The sequence below is a fragment of the Lacerta agilis genome, chromosome 17, assembly GCF_009819535.1.
Source record: "Lacerta agilis isolate rLacAgi1 chromosome 17, rLacAgi1.pri, whole genome shotgun sequence".
In the NCBI taxonomy this organism is placed as follows: domain Eukaryota; kingdom Metazoa; phylum Chordata; class Lepidosauria; order Squamata; family Lacertidae; genus Lacerta; species Lacerta agilis.
Genome location: NC_046328.1, coordinates 29,152,301 through 29,172,017, shown reverse-complemented (window position 1 = coordinate 29,172,017; position 19,717 = coordinate 29,152,301). Strand labels below are relative to the sequence as shown.

Genomic DNA, 19,717 nt, shown 5'->3' with positions numbered 1-19,717 from the left:
GGTTTGAACGGCATTTATTTCCCGAGTAGACACAGGAGTAATCTGCAAGGCTGCAAAGCACCGCAGTTCAGTGCTTACTTGGAATAAGAACACTGTTGCTGTTGGACAGAGGAAGTGACTTCCGAGTAAGCACGTGTAGGATCGCGCTTGCTTGCTCGGGCTTCTTTGCATTCTAATTTCAAACGTTTTGGCTTTCGAGTTGCGTAATAAGGCCACTCCTCGCTACTTTGTATTGTCAAATAAGCCTGCCAGTTCTATGATGTGCACAGTGTGCACTTTTTTTGTATACCGATTGCGCTGTTTACAGACACTTAACAATATGGCTATTTGACACATTTCCAAGCAACCTCGGGTTAGAAAAGAAACGCTGCCCCACCCACAGCTCCACGTGGTTGGGAACACAAATTAACCGGAACTGACTGGGGGAAGGTCAGGTTTCCCATACGCGCGGGAGGACCGTTGCGCATTGTCGCAGGAAGTAAGTGATAAAAGACCGCCGGAAGTGGGTGAGAAGAACCGGCATTTCAACCAAACCGGAAGTTGTCCGAAGCTTATTACGCACGCACATGTTACCTTCGCTTGCTTTGGTGGCCGCTGTCCTAAAAACATGAAGCTCCTGACGCACAACATGCTAACCTCCCACGTGCGAGGAGTGAAGCCTGGTGGAGGATTCCCCCTTCGTATCCAGGTAATGGGGATTTCTTCAGGCCACGCCCACTTTTCTGCTCTAGAATTGGGTGGTGGGAGCGGAGTATATATAACGTGGGGACTTGACAGCCAGGGTCCCTTCTTCACACTCACCCACCACTTTGTTTTTGCTGCCTAACTGGAATTTGGTGTTTATGGTTGCTGACAACAATCACCAGTATTTAGTACTGTATCTGCTTTATGGTGCAGGCTTCCTCAAACTCAGCCCTCCAGATGTTTTGAGACTACAATTCCCATCAACCCTGACCATTGGTCCTGCTAGCTAGGGATCATGGGAGTTGTAGGCCAAAAACATCTGGCTGAGTTTGAGGAAGCTTGCTATAGTGCTTGCTATGAACAATCATTTAGTTGAAAAACAACGCTGTAAGGTTGAGCTTTGTTTCTTTCTTTATTGTGTTTCTATCCTACCTTTTCTCCAAGTGGCTCAAGGTGGAGTATGTGGAATATAGCATTGCTGTCTTATATCAAGTCAGATTGTTGGTCCATCTAACTTTGTTGAACTCTCTGGTAGTGGCTTTCTGGGGTATCAAACAGAGTCTCCTTGGAAATGGTGTATATTAAAACTCTGATTTATTTAAACACACACCTTCCCCCTAAAGCCACTTGCAAGTTATGTGACAAGTGAATTAGTGGCTTTCTAGTTCAGTTCAGTTTCTTAGCCACAATACTACATCCACTCTCATTTATATAGCACATTTCATGTGCTGAAATTTCTTTATTTACATTGTTAGAAATCTGCAGACCATTATTGTTGTAGATTTGTGGTGCAGAAGTAATACACATCAGTTTTGTCATATATGCCCACAGCCCAGTCCTACGTAAACTGTATTGGCTTGGAAATAACCCCATTGAGCTCAATGGAGTTTGTTTCCAGAGAGGTTGGTATAGGTTTGCAACATTAGTAAGTTTAGTGCCAAAATGGAATTCTATACCTGGGACTTCACATGTCATGCCCTTGTTACGACACTGCATGTGACATAAAGCTCTGTTGCAGGGGTGGCCGATGTGGAGCTCTCCAGATGCCATTGTACTACAACTCCCATCAGCTTCTGCTAGCATGGTAAGGGATGATGGGAGTTGTAGTCCGAGTAATCTAGATGGCACCATGTGCACTATGCCTGTTCCAATATCATGCTCTCTGTCCTCCTCCCCCTCCTCCGGCAATCCTATTTCACTTAGGGAAATGCAAGGGAGGAAATATTTGTTCCCTTGTTCTTTGAGCCATGCTGCTCTCCCATCAGCCTTTCCCCCCTCTAACAGGCCACAGAAGTGAAGGTGAACAATGTAGATTTCAACCCGGAGTTCACAGCACGGATGGTACCCAAGGTGGAATGGGCAGCTTTGGTAGAGGCAGCGGAGAGTGTGAGTAATTGGCTCTGGATGTTTTGAGGGGTAGGGGGAGACTGGCTAGAATTATAGAGGTGTAGTCTCTTTTTACCCTTCCTACAGTCAATTGCTATTTATATTTTTGTATGTGTGTGTGTGTACACACACACACAATTTCCTTCATTTACTGTAAACCGCCCTAGGAATTTATGAACTGAAGGGTGTTGTATGCATAAATAAACTTGTGTTTAGACTTCTGCACAGTTGGGGGAATGGACAGCTTGTATGTTTCAAGTGAACCAAGTGACATAGGAAGGGGAAGTAGACCACAGATTTTCAAGTATGTTACTTGACTGGTGGAGATCTAAGGCAAAAGAGCATATAGGTTCCCCGCAGCCAGTCAAGACTGCCTGTGGAGGACAGAAAAGTTTTCCATCCCTGACTTGGTGGAGGTGGGCCCACCCTGTCTTCTGCCACCACCTGAGCAGACAAATGCCAGACTGAAGCTTGTGGGTGGAGTAAAATATCCAGTATTTGGTGGTTAAAGAGAGAAAACTGGTCCTTGAATAGTGGAAGGTTGTAAAAATGGCACAAACGGTTATATTCTGCACCCTCCTGCAGTTGGGTCACCGATCAGACCTGCCCCCTGAGCCCATCCCTGACTTCGAGAAGAATGAGGATTTCCTTCGAAAAGTCCATCATGTGCTGATGGAGGTAAGGGAACCTCTTCTTTGCCTGTTTCCCACCCCAACCCACAGAAACCTGTCATAATGCAGAGTGTGACCACTAGCCTCAATTTCTAGGAACAAAATCTAGCAGCTTTCCAGTGCTCCGATATCTCCACCTATCTTCTTTCTCTTCACTTTGCCACTTCCTGTTTTCAACTCCCAAAGTGGTGTGCAGTTCCCTTTACCTGCTGTTTTTATATTTCTTCTTGTGCAGGTGGAAGTGGTTGAAGGTGTGCTGAAATGCCCAGATACTGGGCGTGAGTTTCCCATAACTAAAGGGATACCCAACATGTTGCTGAGCGAAGAGGAGACATGAGCTGGTTTGTGTCAATGGAGCTTTGAGAAGCAAGCCTTGTGGGTGAGGGGTGGGTGGGATATGTTGTTGTGGAAAGCCTAGCACCCTTATTTTTCTGTTGGGGGAAGGAGATGCTCGGAATATAATACTGGGTTGCTTTTTATGTGCATGTAAATAAATGCAAGTTCTTGAATCTCGGCGATGAGTGTCAATTTAACTGTGTGGATGTCTTGTCATTGCCCCTCATTGTGCAGTTGCTTGATCTCCCCGTTTCTCAGCCTTATTCTTCACCGTTTTTAAACAGATGCTTCTCTTCTTCCTCCCCCAAGAATACAGAGTGGGTTTAACTGTGCAACGGAATGAGCTTGCAAAGTTCCGAGGTCCCAGAATGAATGGCGGTATTTTAGACTGCAGGCAGGGAATGCCATTTTTGAATGCACTCCTATATCAGTTTATTTAAAAACAACACACCTTAAAAGTAAAAAGCTATCCCAGCAACAGGAGCAGGAAGGCTCTAGCCCTCCCTGATGTGCTAGGTTTTTTGTTGAATGTGCAGGGTGTTCTTTGCAAATCAGGACAGCTTTCCAGAGTAATTTATGGCCTGCAGATGTATGTGGCTCAGTCATCTGTGGCCTGATGCCATTTGTTCAAGCAGGCAAAGTGGTGCTATCCCATCACCGCTCAGAGTCTGCCTCAGTTATCAGGAGATAGAATTTCCTCATCCTGAAATTTGAGGGGGTTAGATGGGAAAGTGCATTCACCCTCCCAGAGTTCCAGTCACTATTACAGAGAATTCAGACATCGAGATGGCAAAGCCTTTTTGATCTGAGGACCACACTGACACTCGGCCACCCCTCCAAGGACCTCATGCCTCTTTCAGCTGGAACATGTGCCAGTGGTGGGTGGGGAAAAGCAGGCGGGATATTGGAGGAGATTCCATAAATTTCTACAAATGCACAAAGATCTCTTCATCCAGGCAAGTAAGAAGCATGGATTATCAGAGTTCAAGGACACATTCCAGCCAGGCACAATCACTCAGGGAGGCTACACAGCAAGACGAGGAAGGGATGTAGTCTAGGGAGAATTCCAAGAGTCTGATAGGGAGGTGGCGATTTATAAATAATAAATGTTGCGATGACCTCCTACCTTCATGGCTTATACAAAAGAATTAGACAGATCATTTCTCGTGGAGAACATTATCAATGGCTATCCTAAGCTCTGCCTCCACTGTCGAAGGCAGTATGGGCCTCTGAATACCAGCTGCTGGGGAATCACATGTGTGGCGGATCCTGACTGTGGGAATCCCATTGTGTTATCCAGTCAGTGTGAGAACAGGATGCTGGACTGGACAAGCTGCCTCTTATGTTCTTAAGTCTTTGGGAAGAAAAACTGAACTATATATCAGAAAGCCCCAGCGTCACAGCCTCCAATATTTCACTGATGTAAACAGAGTTGTTTGTAAGACCTCCAGCTAGTTTATCCCATTTGACCACCTTATGGATGGTTTCTTAGGCCGTTCATTCATTCCTGGGGTGCTTGTAATTTAGATGACAAGCTCAGCTAACTTTTTTCCTAACAGCATACATTGCTCTGTTTGGGGGGGGGGGCAGCCGAAGTTGTTGAGTTTTTTTAAGAAATCAAGGTTTCTTGGGAAATCGCGGGTAAAAATACATTAGCTGCTGCTGGGGGGGGGGCACCAGAAGCTCAGGTAATTCAGTACTTTCAATGCTTTTCAGTGTTTGTGGGTCCAGAGGGCGCACCTGCCCCCTTGGGCTATGCCAATGTTTTCCCCCCGGCCTCATCTCACACACACACGCAGGAAGACAACAGCAGACAGCAGTTGACTGTCAGGCCGCAATGGCCTTTTTAATTTGTTCAGTAATAGAGCTCTCTATGAATGTGTATGTGTAGCCGCCTATACACAAATCAGAGGTATTTATAATATGTACACACACATAATTTAATACAAAAAAAATTATCCAGCTTCTCCTCTCCCCTTCCCCCCCAACCAGGGCAAGGGAGGCTGCAGCCCCACCTCCCGTGTGGGGGGAGGGAAAGGAAGTGAGCCAGAAATGGGGTAGATTTCTTTTTTCCTGCAACAAATATACAGTAAAATATATTGCTATGTACACGGCTCTCAGCTACAGGCCATACAGCCTCCCTCCTTGGTTTAAGTTAGAGCAGGGAAGCTGCAGGCCACCGCAAGTGTTGTTGGACTCCAACTCCCATCAGCCCCTGCAGCCAGTGTGGCCCATGGGAGTTGTAGTCCCAACAGCTGGTGGGCCAACGCAGCTTCCCCTACCCCCCTGGTTTGGCGGGTCAAAAGGGAATTAAGGAGAGGCGGGGAAGAGGTTTTATTTATTGCTTTGGGTGTAAGATGGGGTTGGCTTAATGGGGACGCAGGGAAGAACTAGCTGCTTAGCCTCGTAGTGTGAGGGGAGTTGTGGGAGGGGGGTTGATATGAAATCACACCTGAAAAAAAGCACAAATTGCCTTTTTAACTATTGCTACAAGGGAATTTAAGTGAAAGAACTTTGGATGGAGCGTGAAAGGCTCTGCCTTTTCCCTTCTGCAGAGGAGGAGCGGGGAGGGGGGGGCTGGACTCCCACCATTGCAGCCGCACACTCAAACACACCCCTTTCCCCAATTTTTTTAAGGCAGACTCCATGCAAAGCAGAAACGACGTAAGACACAACCTTCTCTTCCCCCTGCATCACGGGGACCCTCCCCCAAGTTTTAAAATTATTATTATTATTATTATTATTATTATTATTGCTTATAAGTGATAATGCAACATTCCCAGAGGGAGGGTGGGTCTTTGTGAGGGAAAGAGAAATGGGGAGCGGACTATCGTCCCCTGAGAGACGCCCTAATGAAGAGACTCGGTACTAAGGAGGCAGAAAGAAGGTCAAGAAGAAAAGAAAAGTGTTGTGGGTCTTCCTTCCCCTCCCCAAATCTGTCTCCCTCCTTATTTCTGGAGAGCTGTGGATCTATGGTTTCGACACTCTCACCCTCATTAAGGTGCATTTGGCTGGGCCCAGCCCAGGGGCAAAACCAAGATGGCGTCTGAGTGGTGCAGGAAAGAGGCCGTGAACCTGCCGTCTCTGCTCTCCATCCCGTGCTATCCCGTAGCTGCATCCTGGGGCAAGAACAAACAATTCAACACCCCCCCCCCAACACACACACACGTGCACACACACACAACCCTTCCCAACAACTACCCTTCCTCTCCCCCCTCCATGCCTCGCAAATGCAATATGGCTTCCAGGCTAGAGCTACAGTGGCTAACACCCCCCCCCGCCCTCCCCCAAGTTAATAAATTAAAAATTAAAGTATGGCTTCCAGTGTGAATGTCAAAACTTTCTCTGTCTCCCTTTCTCCCTGTCCCACGTTGCGGCAGCCCAGCCTCTGACATCCAGAAGGGCTGGTGTTTTTTTTTTTAAACTTCTCTGCCTCCCCCATGGGGTCCGTTCTCTTCAGAAAAGAAAAGAAAAAAAGTCGGCCTCAGTGCAAAGCAATGGGCAGCTATCACATTTGCATACATTGAAATGCGTTTTTTTTAACATGAGACAGAGGAGCAGCGGTTCCGGGAGGGGGAGGAATTGTGTGGGAGGGAAAAACCCAAGCCAGGCCTTTGGCCCCCCGTTCCATTTCTGCACGCGTCCCGTCCCCCCCACAACAATCCCCGATAACCAGTCAGTCTGTACTTTGCTCCCCTCCCCAAATCCTGTCCCCCGCCCTCCCCTCCCGGCCTCCTCGTTCAGTCCATCATTGCTTCCAGCATCTCCAGGAAAAGCTTATGCATGGGGACCTTGCCCTCCAGTTTGAGGCTGTAGAAGTGGTGGAGGACGCGGGTGGCTGTCTGGCGGAGGAGGGGCAGCGTGAGGAGGAGGCGGCCGGCCCGGCGGGGCTCCTCGGGGCGCCTCGACGCTTCGTATTCCAGCAGGGCCTCGTGTAGCACGTCCCGGAGCCGCTGCACGGCTGCCATGTCCTCAATATGCACAGAGTCTGGAGGAAACAGGAAGGGTGGGGAATAGATGCACACAGAAGCGATTAGGACCATCCTAGCTTCAGTTTGCCGTTCTTGGACAGGGGCAGCCTGGCCATGGTGATTCATGCACTGAGATTGCTGAGGGGCACTTTTTAAAACCTGTATAGGGATGTTTATAATGTTTGATGTTTTATTATGTTTCTATATATGCTGGAAGTCACCCAGAATGACTTGGGAAATCCAGTCAGATGGTTGGGGCTCTATTATTTATACATACATACATACATACATACCCTGCCCATCTGGTTGGGTTTCCCCAGCCACTCTGGGCAGCTCCCAAAACAATATTAAAAACAATATAAAACATCTAACTTCCCTAAACAGGGCTGCCTTCAGATGTCTTCTAAAAATCGTGTAGTTGTTTATTTCCTTGACAACTGATGGGAGGGCGTTCCACAGGGCGGGTGCCACCACCGAGAAGGCCCTCTGGCTGGTTCCCTGTAATCTCACTTCTCGCAGTGAGGGAACCACCAGAAGGCCCTTGGAGCTGAACGATGGGAGTGGAGACGCTGCTTCAGGTATACTGGGCAGAGGCAGTTTAGGGCTTTAGACTTAGGGATAGTCACACACCCACCTCACAGGGTTGTTGTGAGGAGAATATGGAGAATCTGTGCAGAGCAATGTATGCCACACCCTGGAGGAAAGGTAGGATATAAACACAACAATAAACATTGTGGGAAAACACCCCACCTCACCCGCCTGGCACTTCTATGCCTGTGAAAGGGACTCACCAGAGTTGGCAAGCGCCAAGGCCTTGAGAAGCACATATTCCTCTCGCTCCAGGCGCAGGGCCCGGTACTTGCGCACAAGCTGCAGAACCACCCCGCTGAGCTCCAGTAGCCCCGCCGCCCTTGCCGCCTCCTCGTCCAGAGCAAAGTCCTCTGCGAAGACGATCTCGTCCTCGCAGGGCAACGAACGCCAGGCCACCCCCAGCAGCAAGACCTCCAGCCACACGCTCTGCAGTACAGACATTTGGTCCGCCAAGGACAGCGCCGGAAAACCTGAGCCAGGAAGGACAGAACAGGAAAGAAAAAGATGAGGAGGGATTAATTCACAGCTAACTAGCTGTTTGCAGGGTGGCCTGTGGCGAGCAGAAACTGATTCCAAGCAACCAAGTGTGGATGCTTGGAAATGATTTATTTATTTTTTTGGATGAGGTTCCTGTCAGGTGGATTTGTTGCTGGTTGACTGACTGAACCCAAAGAGTAATCATTAATGGTTCCACATCATCCTAGGGAAAAGTGACAAGTGGGGTACTGCAGGGTTCTGTCCTGGGCCCATTGTTGTTCAACATCTTTATAAATGTGTTGGATGAAGGAATTGAGGGGAAGCTCATCAAATTTGCGAATGACACCAAATTGGGAAGGGTAGGTAATGCAGCAGGAGACAGAATCGTAATTCAAGATTACCTTCGACTAGAGAACTGGGCCAAAACTAACAAAATGAATCTCAAAAGAGACAAATATCGGGTTCTACACTCAGGCAAGAAGAACCAGCAGCACAAATATAAGACGGGGGACACCTGGCTTGCTAGTAGTACATGTGAAAAGGATCTAAGGGTCTTAGTAGACTATAAGCTTAACACAAGTCAATAGTGTGATGCAGCAGCAAAAAAGCTAATGCTATTCCAGGCTGCATCAAGAGAAATGTAGCTTGGGAAGATGACCCTTGTGGTCCCTCCCAACTCTACAATTCTATGAATAGAGTGGTAATATTTTGCCTTGATCAGACTACACCTAGAGCACCATGTCCAGTTTTGATCACAATTTAAGAAGGATGCTAACAAGCTGGAATGTGTGCAAAGGAGGGCAACTAAGATGATCCAGGGTCTGGAAGCCAAGCCTTATGAGGAATGGTTGTGAGAGTTGGGTATGGTTAGCCTGGATAAGAGGAGACTGAGGGGAGATATGATAGCCATCTTCAAGTATTTAAAGGGTTGCCACATGGAAGGTGGAGCAAACTGTTGGAGTATCAGGTTAACACAGGGTTAAACCTGGAGAGGATATGACATCCCACAGCTGGATGTTGACATTGTTGTATTGCTATTGCTATTCTCTGTGTGTAGTGGTTGCTTGTGTGTGAGCTGAAGAGCACAATGCAAGAAGAATGTGCTCCAGGCTAATCTGTATATAGTTTGCAATAAACGTAGTTTTTAGAAGAAAAGCTACAGACTCCGAAGCCTTTATTAAGCCAAACAATCCAGGGACGAAGCTGCGTTTTGCTCTGCTGAGACTGCTAATTAAAGTGCCTAATGGGGAAGCGCACGGACCCAAGACGTGAGTACACGATGGCCTGTCGGCTCAGAAACCCCCCAATACTTCTATACAAACTTGTATTCTCCTGCTTCAGAGGGGAGGACCCCCCAAAATGGCTTCAAGCTACAATAAAGGAATTTCCAACCGGACATAGGGAAGAACTTTCTGATGGCAAGAGCTGTTCTACAGTGGAGCAGTCTTTTCCAGAAAGTGGTGGGCTCTCCTTCATGGGAGGTTTCTAGACAAAGTTTGGATGGTCATCTGTCATGGATGCTTTAACTCCACACAGGTAGCTAGGAGTCGCTGGGAGAGAGTGGATGGCAGAAAAAGAGAGAGCAATGGGGTGCCCCACCCACCACCACCAGCTCTGGATCCCAACGGAGTATTCCTGAGCCTTGTGCCAAGCTCAGCAATGGACCAGAAGTCGTCATGGGTCTTTGGACAGTGGCAAGGTAGTATCTGCGCAACAACCGGACAGGCATGACCTCGAGCCAACCCTTCTCTCTCACCTGGTATGTTTTTGGCCCAGCCGATGATGACCACGATCTCCCGGTCAGCCAGATCGCACAAAGTGCTCGCTGCTTTGGCGGGACTGTCAGGAAGTGCAGGGTCGGGCATGGCGTACAGCTTCTCAGGCTCCGCCACCAGCAAGTGCGACACCATTGTGTTCATTGGAGCTGCAGGGAGCGGGGGTGGAAGAAAGAATGGTGAGGATCAAAGATGAAAGAAAGAGAAGTGTCAGGAGTAAGCCGTACACTCCAGATTCACAAATCTCCCTTTCTGGACTACAACTCCCATGATCCTTGATCATAGACTATGCTGGCTTGGACTGATGGGAGTTGGAGTCCAATAGAGTTCAGAGAGCCACATGTTCCTCAAGTCTTGATCTAATCAGGGAAGTGGGCCAAAGGAGGACCCATGTTTCTCTCTCATCTTTCCTCATTTTGTCATCAATCAGCTGTATCTGCCTGGCTAAGAGCCATTTTAAACACAAGAAAAATCAAGATGACACAATCCTCCTGGAACTATGGCACTCCAGAATGCACCACATATTGTGTGTTTGTGGGTAAAACACATGTCTGAACGCTTCCCAAGGATAGAACAACTTCTTCCCTGCTTGTGGGAAGTTAGCCTATTAGGGATCCTGGAATAACGGGGGGGTAGTTGCTTTCAGTATTTTTAGTACTTTCTGTTACGACAATCAACGATAACAAACTTCAACAAAGTATGCAGTAGTGATGTTCTGTTCACATTACCCACTTTCCTTTTTGAATTTGCATATGCGTTACAACCCATTAAAGCACTGACGACTCTGCGGACAGCATAAGCGGGATTTATATTTGTAAACTCCTTAGAAGCCTGTTTAGCAGTAATTCACATATAAACAAATAAATAAGCTTTCTCTCGGATGCACCCATTTTTAAATTTACACTAGAAAGGGGAACAATCAATTGTTCAATGCCCTGCCCTCTCAATAGTACAGGCCAGGAGGGCAATACTGCATGTTCTACAACCCGAAAGTGTAGATGTTAAATCCTGGCCTACGCTCTCTTCTTCTTCCTCCCAGGGTTGTGCCTGCCAGGTTGCCAAGGTAACAAGCATTGCTCACATCAGAAACCCTTTCCAAGGGGATAATTCCACAGTGAGAACAGTACCATTCGTGGCTCCTTAAGGTTAGAAGGAGAGACAAAAGGAAGCCCAGCTTCAAAAGGGGGGAAAGACAGAGCATTTTCTGGTTCAATAAAACACTCCGGAGTCCAAGGAAAGCCAGCCTATATGAGACACTTGTAGGGATAGAACCTCAGGTCCAGGAGTGAAATGCGGCCCTCCAAGCCTTTCTATCTGGCCCTCAGAACTCTCCTTGGGCCAGACCCCTTCACTGGCTCTGCTTTGAACCCTCCTTGAGTGTTTTGGCCTAGCTGAACAGCATCCTTGAACTCCAGCAATGCCTCTTGCTTGCTTGGAAGAATGGTACAGACAGGTGAGTGTGGAAAACTAGCCCGATGTACAAAGGCAAAACAAATAATTCTTTCCGTCACCCTCTTTTGCTTCTGGACCTGCTCACCGCTGGCATGTGCCCCCCGGAACATCGCCCAAAGGAGAATGTGGCCCCTGGCTTGAAAAAATGTTATCTGGCTCTGGGATGGAGACAAAGTCAAGTACACTTCTGTATGGGTCACATGCCCTGGGCCCCTTTTGTCCCCAAACTCTTCTGGATAAAAGTCTGGGGTTCCGGGGGGGGGGGGGCACCGCAGTCCTTTACCTGGTTTCTTGGTGGTCGCCGTAGCAATCTGTGGGGTGACGAATGCACTGGGGTAAGTGGCACCCTCCACCTCAGGCCGGCGCTTGTACTTCTGACGCCCTCCTCGCACCCGGTCGAGACGTACCCCTGAAGAAGACCAAAGTCGATTCAGAACATTTTCAACCTGTTAGGAGTTTGCTCTTCCTCCTGCAATTCCCCTCCCCTCCCAGCCATTTCACATTCGCTGTGCGCCCTCCCGCCCCGTCAACCTTGGTGCCCCGTCAGAGGTTTAGGCCCCGAGGCTCAAGGCCGTACCTTCCTTCAGCATGCCCACACGCAGGCACTTGGTGAAACGGCAGGCCTGGCAGGCTTTCCGGCGCCGCTTCGTGATCTCGCATTCGTTGGTGGCCGGACAGCTATACTCAATGCTGCCTGAGAGAGAAAGAGAAAGGGTCGGAAAGCTAAAAAAAACCCTATAGTATAAATAATATATATGTAGTTATTCAAAAATATTAATTTATTTATTGCATTTATATCCCCCCCCAAGGAGCTCAGTGTGGCATACATGGTTCTCCTCCGCCCCCATTTAATTCCCACACAACCTTGTGAGGTAGGGTAGGCGGAGAGGAAGTGACTGAGTCCAAGATCGCCCAGCGAGTTTCCTGGCTGAATGGGGATTTGAACCCTGGCCACCCAAGTCCTAGCCTAACATTCTAACCACTGTACTTCTTGACCCCGACTTTTGACACTTGAGGTGTATATTTTTAGGACACACCTAATTTCTGTGTGATATTGAAGTACTGTGTAAACACACACACACAATATTTCAATATTAATAATGTTTTAATTGTTGTAACCTGCCCTAGGACCTTAGGGTGAAGCTCAGGTAATAAACTGTAGTAGTAGTAGTAATCAGCACTGGCTCTTGCATTTTGTTGAAAGAAAGCATTTTTATATCAAAATGATGTTTTCATTTTAAGTGGAAGCTTCAGTCATGAGTTCCGAGTTTTGGGTTTGTTTGTTTTTTTGGTCTCTCACCCTTTAATAGGACATTTTAAATTCAGATGTCTTGTAAGGACATCTCCTTTTGCCCACACTTTCCTGACCCTGTTTTTCATTTTTTAATTTGTTTAGTTTCACTGGATTTCTGTTTTTAATTTGTTTTTAGAAGCTTTTTACACTACTGTTCTACTGTTGCTGGATTGTTGTTGCTTTATTTTTGTTTTAATAATATCGCTTAATGCTTTAAAGTTGTACACCACTTAGCAGAGGTTTTTTTTTAAAAAATTAAGCAATGCTTCTAAATAAATAAAATAAAAACCTATGTTGCAGCAAAGAAGACAAAAGTTCGCAGCTCGCGTTAGTCATACACAGAGTAAACTCCACTGAGATGAATGGACGTGACTAATTTAGGGTCATTGCCAGTCAGTGTCAGTAGATAATACTGAGCTAGATGAAGTAATGGCCTGACTTGAGATAAAGTAGCTTCCTATGTTCCAAATGCCGCAATAGCCAAGTGGAACCTCCAGGTGCAGTAATAGTATACCTCAAATTACTTGTTATGAGGCGGGAGAGGCTGCTGCCTTCGCAGCCTGTTTGTGGGCCCTTCTTGTGCTTTTATCCATCAGCCCCTATCCAGTGCTACAAAACAGACCAAGGAAGCGCTATCAGTGCTAGGATTCAGGAATGACACAATTTCAGGAAGTATTTCTTCATGGAATACATACTTAACTTATGGAATTCCCCCACCACAAGATGAGGCAACGACACTGAGCTGAAATGGCTCTTTTCTTAAATTCCGTAAGTTCATGGAGGAAGAGAAGTCAATTGGGAAAAGTGTGCGGGCTCAGTCGTACAGCATGAGACTCTTCATGCTCAACATTTTGCCCAGCATCGGGTTCAGGCCCGACGTTGGGCAAAACATTCCTGCATTGCAGGGGCTTGGACTAAGTGATTCTCATGGTCCCTTCCAACTCTATGATTCTAGGACATCCAGAGAGAGAGGGAGAGAGAGGAAGAGAGAGTCTGCCTAAAGCCACATTCATACCATACATTTTAAACAGCATTGTACCATGCTAAACAGCCACATCTTCCCCTAGAGAATTATGGGAGCTGTAGTTTCTTAAGGGTGCTGAGAATTGTTAGGAGGAGGCCCCTATTCCTCACATAGATAAAAGTTTCTGATAATTGTTAAGCAACCAATCTCTCTTCCCAGGGAACTCTGGTAATTGTAGCTTTGTGAGGGGAATAGGGGTCTCCTAACCGCTCTCAGCATCCTCAACAAACTAAGGCTCCCAGAATTCTTTGGGGGAAACCATGTCTGTTTAAAGAGGTATCACAGTGCTTTTAATGTACGGGGGAAACGTGGCCAAACATGGTGAGGAATCCCTGAAGAACAGCCAGGACCAAAAGAAGAAGTTAATAACATGAAAGGAACCAAAGGCCTATCCAATCCCAGCATTCTGCTCTCACGGTGGCCAACCAAATGCCTATGGGAAGACCACAGGCAGGACATGGAAGCAACATCAGTCTCCCTACTGGTATTCGAAAGGTAGGCTGCCTCTGATCCTAGAGGTAGTCTAGAGCAGTGTTTCCCAAACTGGGGTCTCCAGCACTACAACTCCCATGATCCCTAGCTAGCAGAGCCAGTGGTCAGGGATGATGGGAATGTAGTCCAAAACCAGCTGCAGGCCCAAGTTTGGGAAACACTTATCTTTTCCCAAGACTTTTGTCTCTCCACACTGTGCCACATTTTATGCACCTCTTCCCGCTTACTCTAAACTCCCAAAGCCTCAAATACTGGAGCCTTTCCTCACAAGCACACCCAGGGATGGCTATGGGCAGAATTCCTGCATTGCAGGGGGTTGGACTAGATGACCCTTGGTCCCTTCCAACTTTACCATTCTATCATTCTAAGGGAGTTACTTCACCCCCTTGTTCAGTTCTTTTTCTTAACCTGTTCCAGCTCTACAAGATCCCTTTTTGAAGCATGGGAGCCAGTACCGTACATAGCATTTCAAGTGCGTACTGCACCACAATTTGCATAAAGACATAACCTTGGCAGGGTTTCCCCCCACCCCCCTTTTCAAACCGTTTCCTAAGGATTCCCAACATGGAATTCACATTTTTCACAGCTGCTGCACACTTGATCGCAGCAATTTAATTATAGTACTTCTTACAGACCAACTTGGTAAAATGCATCCTATAGGTTGGTGCTGTTTTCCACAGCAGCTAGGAATTTACATTCAAAAGGTGTTTTTTGGGGGGTGGGAGGGTTATGGGAGACCTTTTAATGATTTTAACGACGTGATGTGCTGATGCTGGATGCTGTAAATGTCAATTAAACTCTGTTAATGGAGAAAACTATGTGTGAGCAAGAAGCGAGGGAGTTTGCTTTTGCAAAGCCCTTTCATAATGTGCAATAAAGTTCATTCATACTCACGACTTCCTACAGTTTTATTAATCTCCACAAGTAAAAGGGACTTCTTTCTCCACCCCCTCCCCAAGTAAGCTGAACATTTAGGAAAGAGACCTAGAACATCCCTGAACAGCACAGGCCCCCCTCCACACCATGGTGCCAGCCCTGTTAACATCTATTCACCGTGATAGTTAAATAGAACCTCACTTTTAAGAGACAGTCTACCAGGGGGCAACAAGCGTCTCAGAAAGGTCTGTCTGTCATCGGAACAACAGGATGTGAGACTAGATCAGGGGTGGGGAACCTGGATCCTTCCGGACTACAACTCCCATCATACTTGACCACTGACAACGCTCACGGGGACTGATGGGAGTTGTAGTCCATCACCATCTGGATGGCCAAAGGTTTCCCACCCCTGGACCAGATGACCTGATCCAGCAGGTGCTCTTTCTTTTTAGGAACATCAGAAACTGCTTTATAGCAAGTCAGCCCATTGGTCCATCTAGCTCAGTACTGCCTACCCTGACTGGCAGCTGCTCTCCCGGGTTTCTGGTAGTGGGTATTCCCAGCCTGACCCAGAGATGCCGGAAATTGAGCCTGAAACCTTCTGCGTGCAAAGCAGATGCGCTCTCACTGCCCTTCCCCAAACAAAGACCCCTTTTCTTCCCTAACAGTAGGGGACCCCCAGACTTCTCTTGCAGCGCTCAGGCAGGAGTGGCCTACCTTGGATAGTCCTCTTGAAGAACGCCTTGCAGGCCTCGCAGGAGGCCACGCCATAGTGGTACCCTGAGGCAACGTCCCCGCACACCAAGCACAGCCGCTTGGGCATGGCACTCAGCATATACTTCCCCCGCCCCGGGGGCTCGTCTGGGTCGTCATCATGGCGTCGCCGGGAGGCCCCCGTCCCGGCAGGCAGCACCCCAGCAGTCTCAAGCTCTTGTGGGGCTCCGCTGGCGCTGGTGTCAGAAGACCCACTGGGGCTGTGCTGGGCGAGGCTGTCTGGGGAGGCCGGCTCCGTTTTGATGAAAAACTCTGCCCGGCGTTCCCGGGATGACATGGCTGGAGAGGGCTGCAGGAAAGAGGACACAGATGGGGTGCGTCAGAGAAGAGCTGCTACAGAATACAAAAAAAAACCCCTGAACCAATGTTGGGAAATATTTCCCTTTCCTAGGTCACATTTACAACACTATTGATGCCACTTTAAAGAGCCATGGCTCCCCCCCTTCCCAGAATTATGGGAGGTGCAGTTTATTAAGGGTGCTGAGAGTTGTCCGGAGACCCCTATTTCCCCCCCAAAAGATACAACTGCTAGAGCTCCCTGGGAAGAAAGATTGACTGATAAATCACTCTGTGCACCTTTAATTCCTAGGATGCTTTGGGGGAAAGTCACGACTGTATTGAGTGCTTTAAAATGTGTAGTGCAGGTGTAGATCGAGCATCTTAAAAACTGACTGAGTTGCACAGGTTAAGTCCATTTTCTACCAAATAAAAAATAAAAAAAATGGCCGGAGCCCTTCAATGTGATAAAACTTAAAGGTGGTGTTCAAAGGCAGATCTTTAAAACAACGATGATTAATCCGTTTCTCACTCGGAAGGGACTACAATCACAGAATTCGGTGGCTGGGCTGTGACAAAGAGCAGAGAGCCACAGTGCGCCGTCCCAAATCCTACCCTGTCAATTGGATGTGTGTCACAAACCCACTACCCAATCAGGGACCAGCATGGAGTTTTTTTGGGGGGGGGGCTAGGCCAGGTTAGCCAACTAGGGGGAGAATCTGACGACAAATCAGTCAGAAGAACCGAGTCAGGGCGTGGGGGGGGGCGGTACGGGACGGGACAACAGCCCCAGTAATTTCATCAACCTGAGTTTAGGGGGCCTCCAGTTCCACTGGTCAATCTGGGGAGCTGCCCCCCACTGAAGGAAGTGATAGCGTATACCCCAATTCTACATTCAACTCCATTAATGGAGGCAGAGCAAGGAAGAGCTTTTGGGATGGCCAACCGTGGCTTAATTCAGACAGGCCAAGAGACTCTCTTCAAAATTTACTGCCCTTTTGGCACCATCCTATGTGTGGAAATGCGGGGGGAGATTGTTCCGCGCTCCATGAAGGCCCTACCATGTAGGCCTCCCCCCGCCCCCTTATCTTGTCAACCTACACACTGTCCACCCCACACCTGCTGGCCTGGGATCCAGCATCCTGCCAGGAGAATGGAGGAGCCTCAAGGTCACTCCAGGGAGATACAATCAGGCACCCAGGCAGGGCTGGAGATGGCATCAAAGGCAGTGCACTCTTGCTGCCTCCAGTCTGGTCCTGTCCTGTCCCTCGGCCGCCTCTTCGGAGAACAGTAACATTCTGGGGCTTTGGGAGTTAAATGTAAACACGCAGAGGACAGGAATAGCCGCTTGGCTCAGCAACCTGACATCTCTTCTCTGACCCCTCCCTGCCCCTGCAACTTCAATGCAACAAAGATTAACCCTCCCACACATGAATTGTGCTCCCCCCCCTCCATCTCCTGCACACCTTAGGTTAAGGCTCTCTGCCCCCCACCTCTTCGGGGCACTGGATTGTTGAGGTTTCCTCCCATAACCATCCAAGATTTCATGTCCTGGCTACAAATTGGGAGGTGTTGTTGTTGTGTCTCTCTGCCCTCCCCTTTCTGAGTTTGGAGAAGGGGCAAAAGTGACCACGGAGAGCCGTTTTTAAATACCCCTCCTCAAAGCAACTAGGCCTGCAGTGCAGGGTTGTGAGGAGGAAATGCAAATATGACTTTTGAATTGTACTGCTTTCACATTTCGACGTTTGCCGCCCTGGGCTCCTTTGGGACGAAGGGCGGGATACAGATTCCGTAAAAACATAAAATTGATAAAAAATACTGTATTACTAATAATAAGCGCCTGCGGTTCATTACCCAGCATTATTAATGTGTTCTGAGCAGTGCCCTGAGCTAAAGAGAAAGTCCAATAATCATCCTGGGACAGTGTCTTTAACTCCAGGCACGCAAGACACCTCTTAGCACACGCTCTGCCCCCGCACCCCTAAGTGACACCCCCTCTGTGTCTCTATTAATAGGTTTACCCTCCCCACTTTTGCCAGGCCAGTCAAAGGACCTTTGTCCTCTGTGGATCAGTGCATCATCACTTACCCAATCGGGGACAAGAGTAGAGTTTATGCAAGAGGAGGAGGGGAGCAACATGGGCCAGAGAGAGGGGGCTAGGTGACATTGCCCAACTTTCTCCCACCCCACCACACACACCCCAGCAAGCAGAAGCCGTTCAGAAGAGTCCATGTGCACATCGGCCACAGACTTCCGATCATTCTCAGGACTCCATAAAGCAGGAGACTTTGTGAAATCAGGGCAGCTGTCTGAACCTCCCGGACACCTCTGCACACCAAATCCCTGCAGCTGAACAATGTGCGGTCATGTTTTCTTGGGCTCCATGTGGAAAGCCTGTGTGCCCATGACCTTTGACCCTTCTGCAGTTCACTTCTGTCACTCTCCCCCCCACACCCCACTTACTATGGGCCGCAGTGCCCCCTAGTGGCCGAATGGTGAGGCCAACTGGGCAAAAGAGACAGGGCACTCTCACGTCTGAGCCCTCTCCGTTCACACGTGCCCAGGCGCGCATGAGTTTGCTATGCACATGGCTGCGAAAAGGTTTCCCCAACCTGGCAGCCGCAGGGGGTATATGCGAACCGTGTCTGTACACACAAGGGAGACTTCTCCACTCATCTGGGCGCAGCACATCAACATCTCCATGTGCGGCTGTGAGCACATCAGTGCGCCCTCCTTGTACATACGCAAGCATTTCTTTTTCTCTTTCCATGCCCTTGCACCTAGGCAAGCAGGCCTACACAGGTGCCTACGTGGGACTCACCCACACCCGCACAACACACAATATCCGCACTATGTGACCTTAAATCATGTCCCCCACCCACCGCCGGCTGCGCCATGCCCCACACTGCTTGGCCCCGGGTCTGCGCACTCTGCTGCAGGAGCAAGAGCACGACTCTGTCTGGCGGTGTCAACAGGGAGAGCCACACAAGCACTTTCATGCCCCTAGTCTGTGCCCACACATTTCTCCACTCCCCCCACACACATGATTTTTGCCCTCTGCCACACTAACAGAGGCACTGCAACAGACGTGTGTACACCTGCCTGCCTGCCCGTAGTACACCGATATCTATTTGCATGTGAGTGAGTTCTGGCGCACTTGGGGGCGCCGGCGCGTCTATCGACGCGCGTCTGCCCCCGAGCGGGGGGCACCGTGGTGTGTCCCCCACCCACTTCCAGAAGCCTGCCTGCCCCCGCCCCCTGTTTTCTGGCTCTCTTTCCCTGCAAGGCAACCAACCTCCCACAACGAAAGCGCCGGTCACATGGAGCCGGTTTGGAGAAGGGGGCTGGGATTGGGGGGGGGCGCGATCGTCAGAATACACCCCGCTTCCTCCTCCTCCTCCTCACGATCACACTGACCTTGGTCGCAGGCAAGGGGGGCTGGGAGCTGCAGGAAGCGCTGGCGGCGGCGGGGTCGCAGCTGTGTCCGAGCGGGGCGGCTCAGTGGCCCCGCGCGCCGGGGACCGGCCGGGCCATGGGCTGGGGCTGCGCGCTCGCTCCTCGCTCCGGCTGTAGGACACAAAAGGACATCGCAACCCACTTCCTACTCGGCTTCCTCCAGCTGGTGGGGGCGGGGCCTG

The 19,717-nt window shown here is 49.0% G+C and overlaps 2 protein-coding genes across 3 annotated transcripts; one reads left to right on the top strand and one right to left on the bottom strand.

Annotated features, from left to right (window-relative positions):
- The first annotated feature begins 516 nt into the window (after positions 1 to 516).
- Positions 517 to 3,153, top strand: TRMT112 (tRNA methyltransferase subunit 11-2). The gene is made up of 4 exons (XM_033174587.1): positions 517 to 688; positions 1,969 to 2,070; positions 2,656 to 2,748; positions 2,977 to 3,153. Exons 1-4 carry the CDS (start codon positions 608 to 610, stop codon positions 3,076 to 3,078), a joined length of 378 nt encoding a protein of 125 aa, XP_033030478.1. The 5' UTR covers positions 517 to 607; the 3' UTR covers positions 3,079 to 3,153.
- A 3,346-nt stretch (positions 3,154 to 6,499) lies between these two features.
- ESRRA (estrogen related receptor alpha) lies at positions 6,500 to 19,700 on the bottom strand. 2 transcript variants are annotated; one of them, XM_033174596.1, is made up of 7 exons: positions 19,497 to 19,700; positions 15,747 to 16,092; positions 11,921 to 12,037; positions 11,627 to 11,752; positions 9,873 to 10,040; positions 7,840 to 8,109; positions 6,818 to 7,065 (listed from the first exon to the last, which is right to left on the bottom strand). In XM_033174596.1, exons 2-7 carry the CDS (start codon positions 16,078 to 16,080, stop codon positions 6,818 to 6,820), a joined length of 1,263 nt encoding a protein of 420 aa, XP_033030487.1. In that variant the 5' UTR covers positions 16,081 to 16,092; positions 19,497 to 19,700. The 2 variants fall into 2 exon arrangements, with proteins under 2 accessions (XP_033030488.1, XP_033030487.1); XM_033174597.1 differs by lacking the exon at positions 19,497 to 19,700 and having other exon boundaries at positions 6,500 to 7,065; positions 15,747 to 16,080.
- Positions 19,701 to 19,717: the final 17 nt, after the last annotated feature.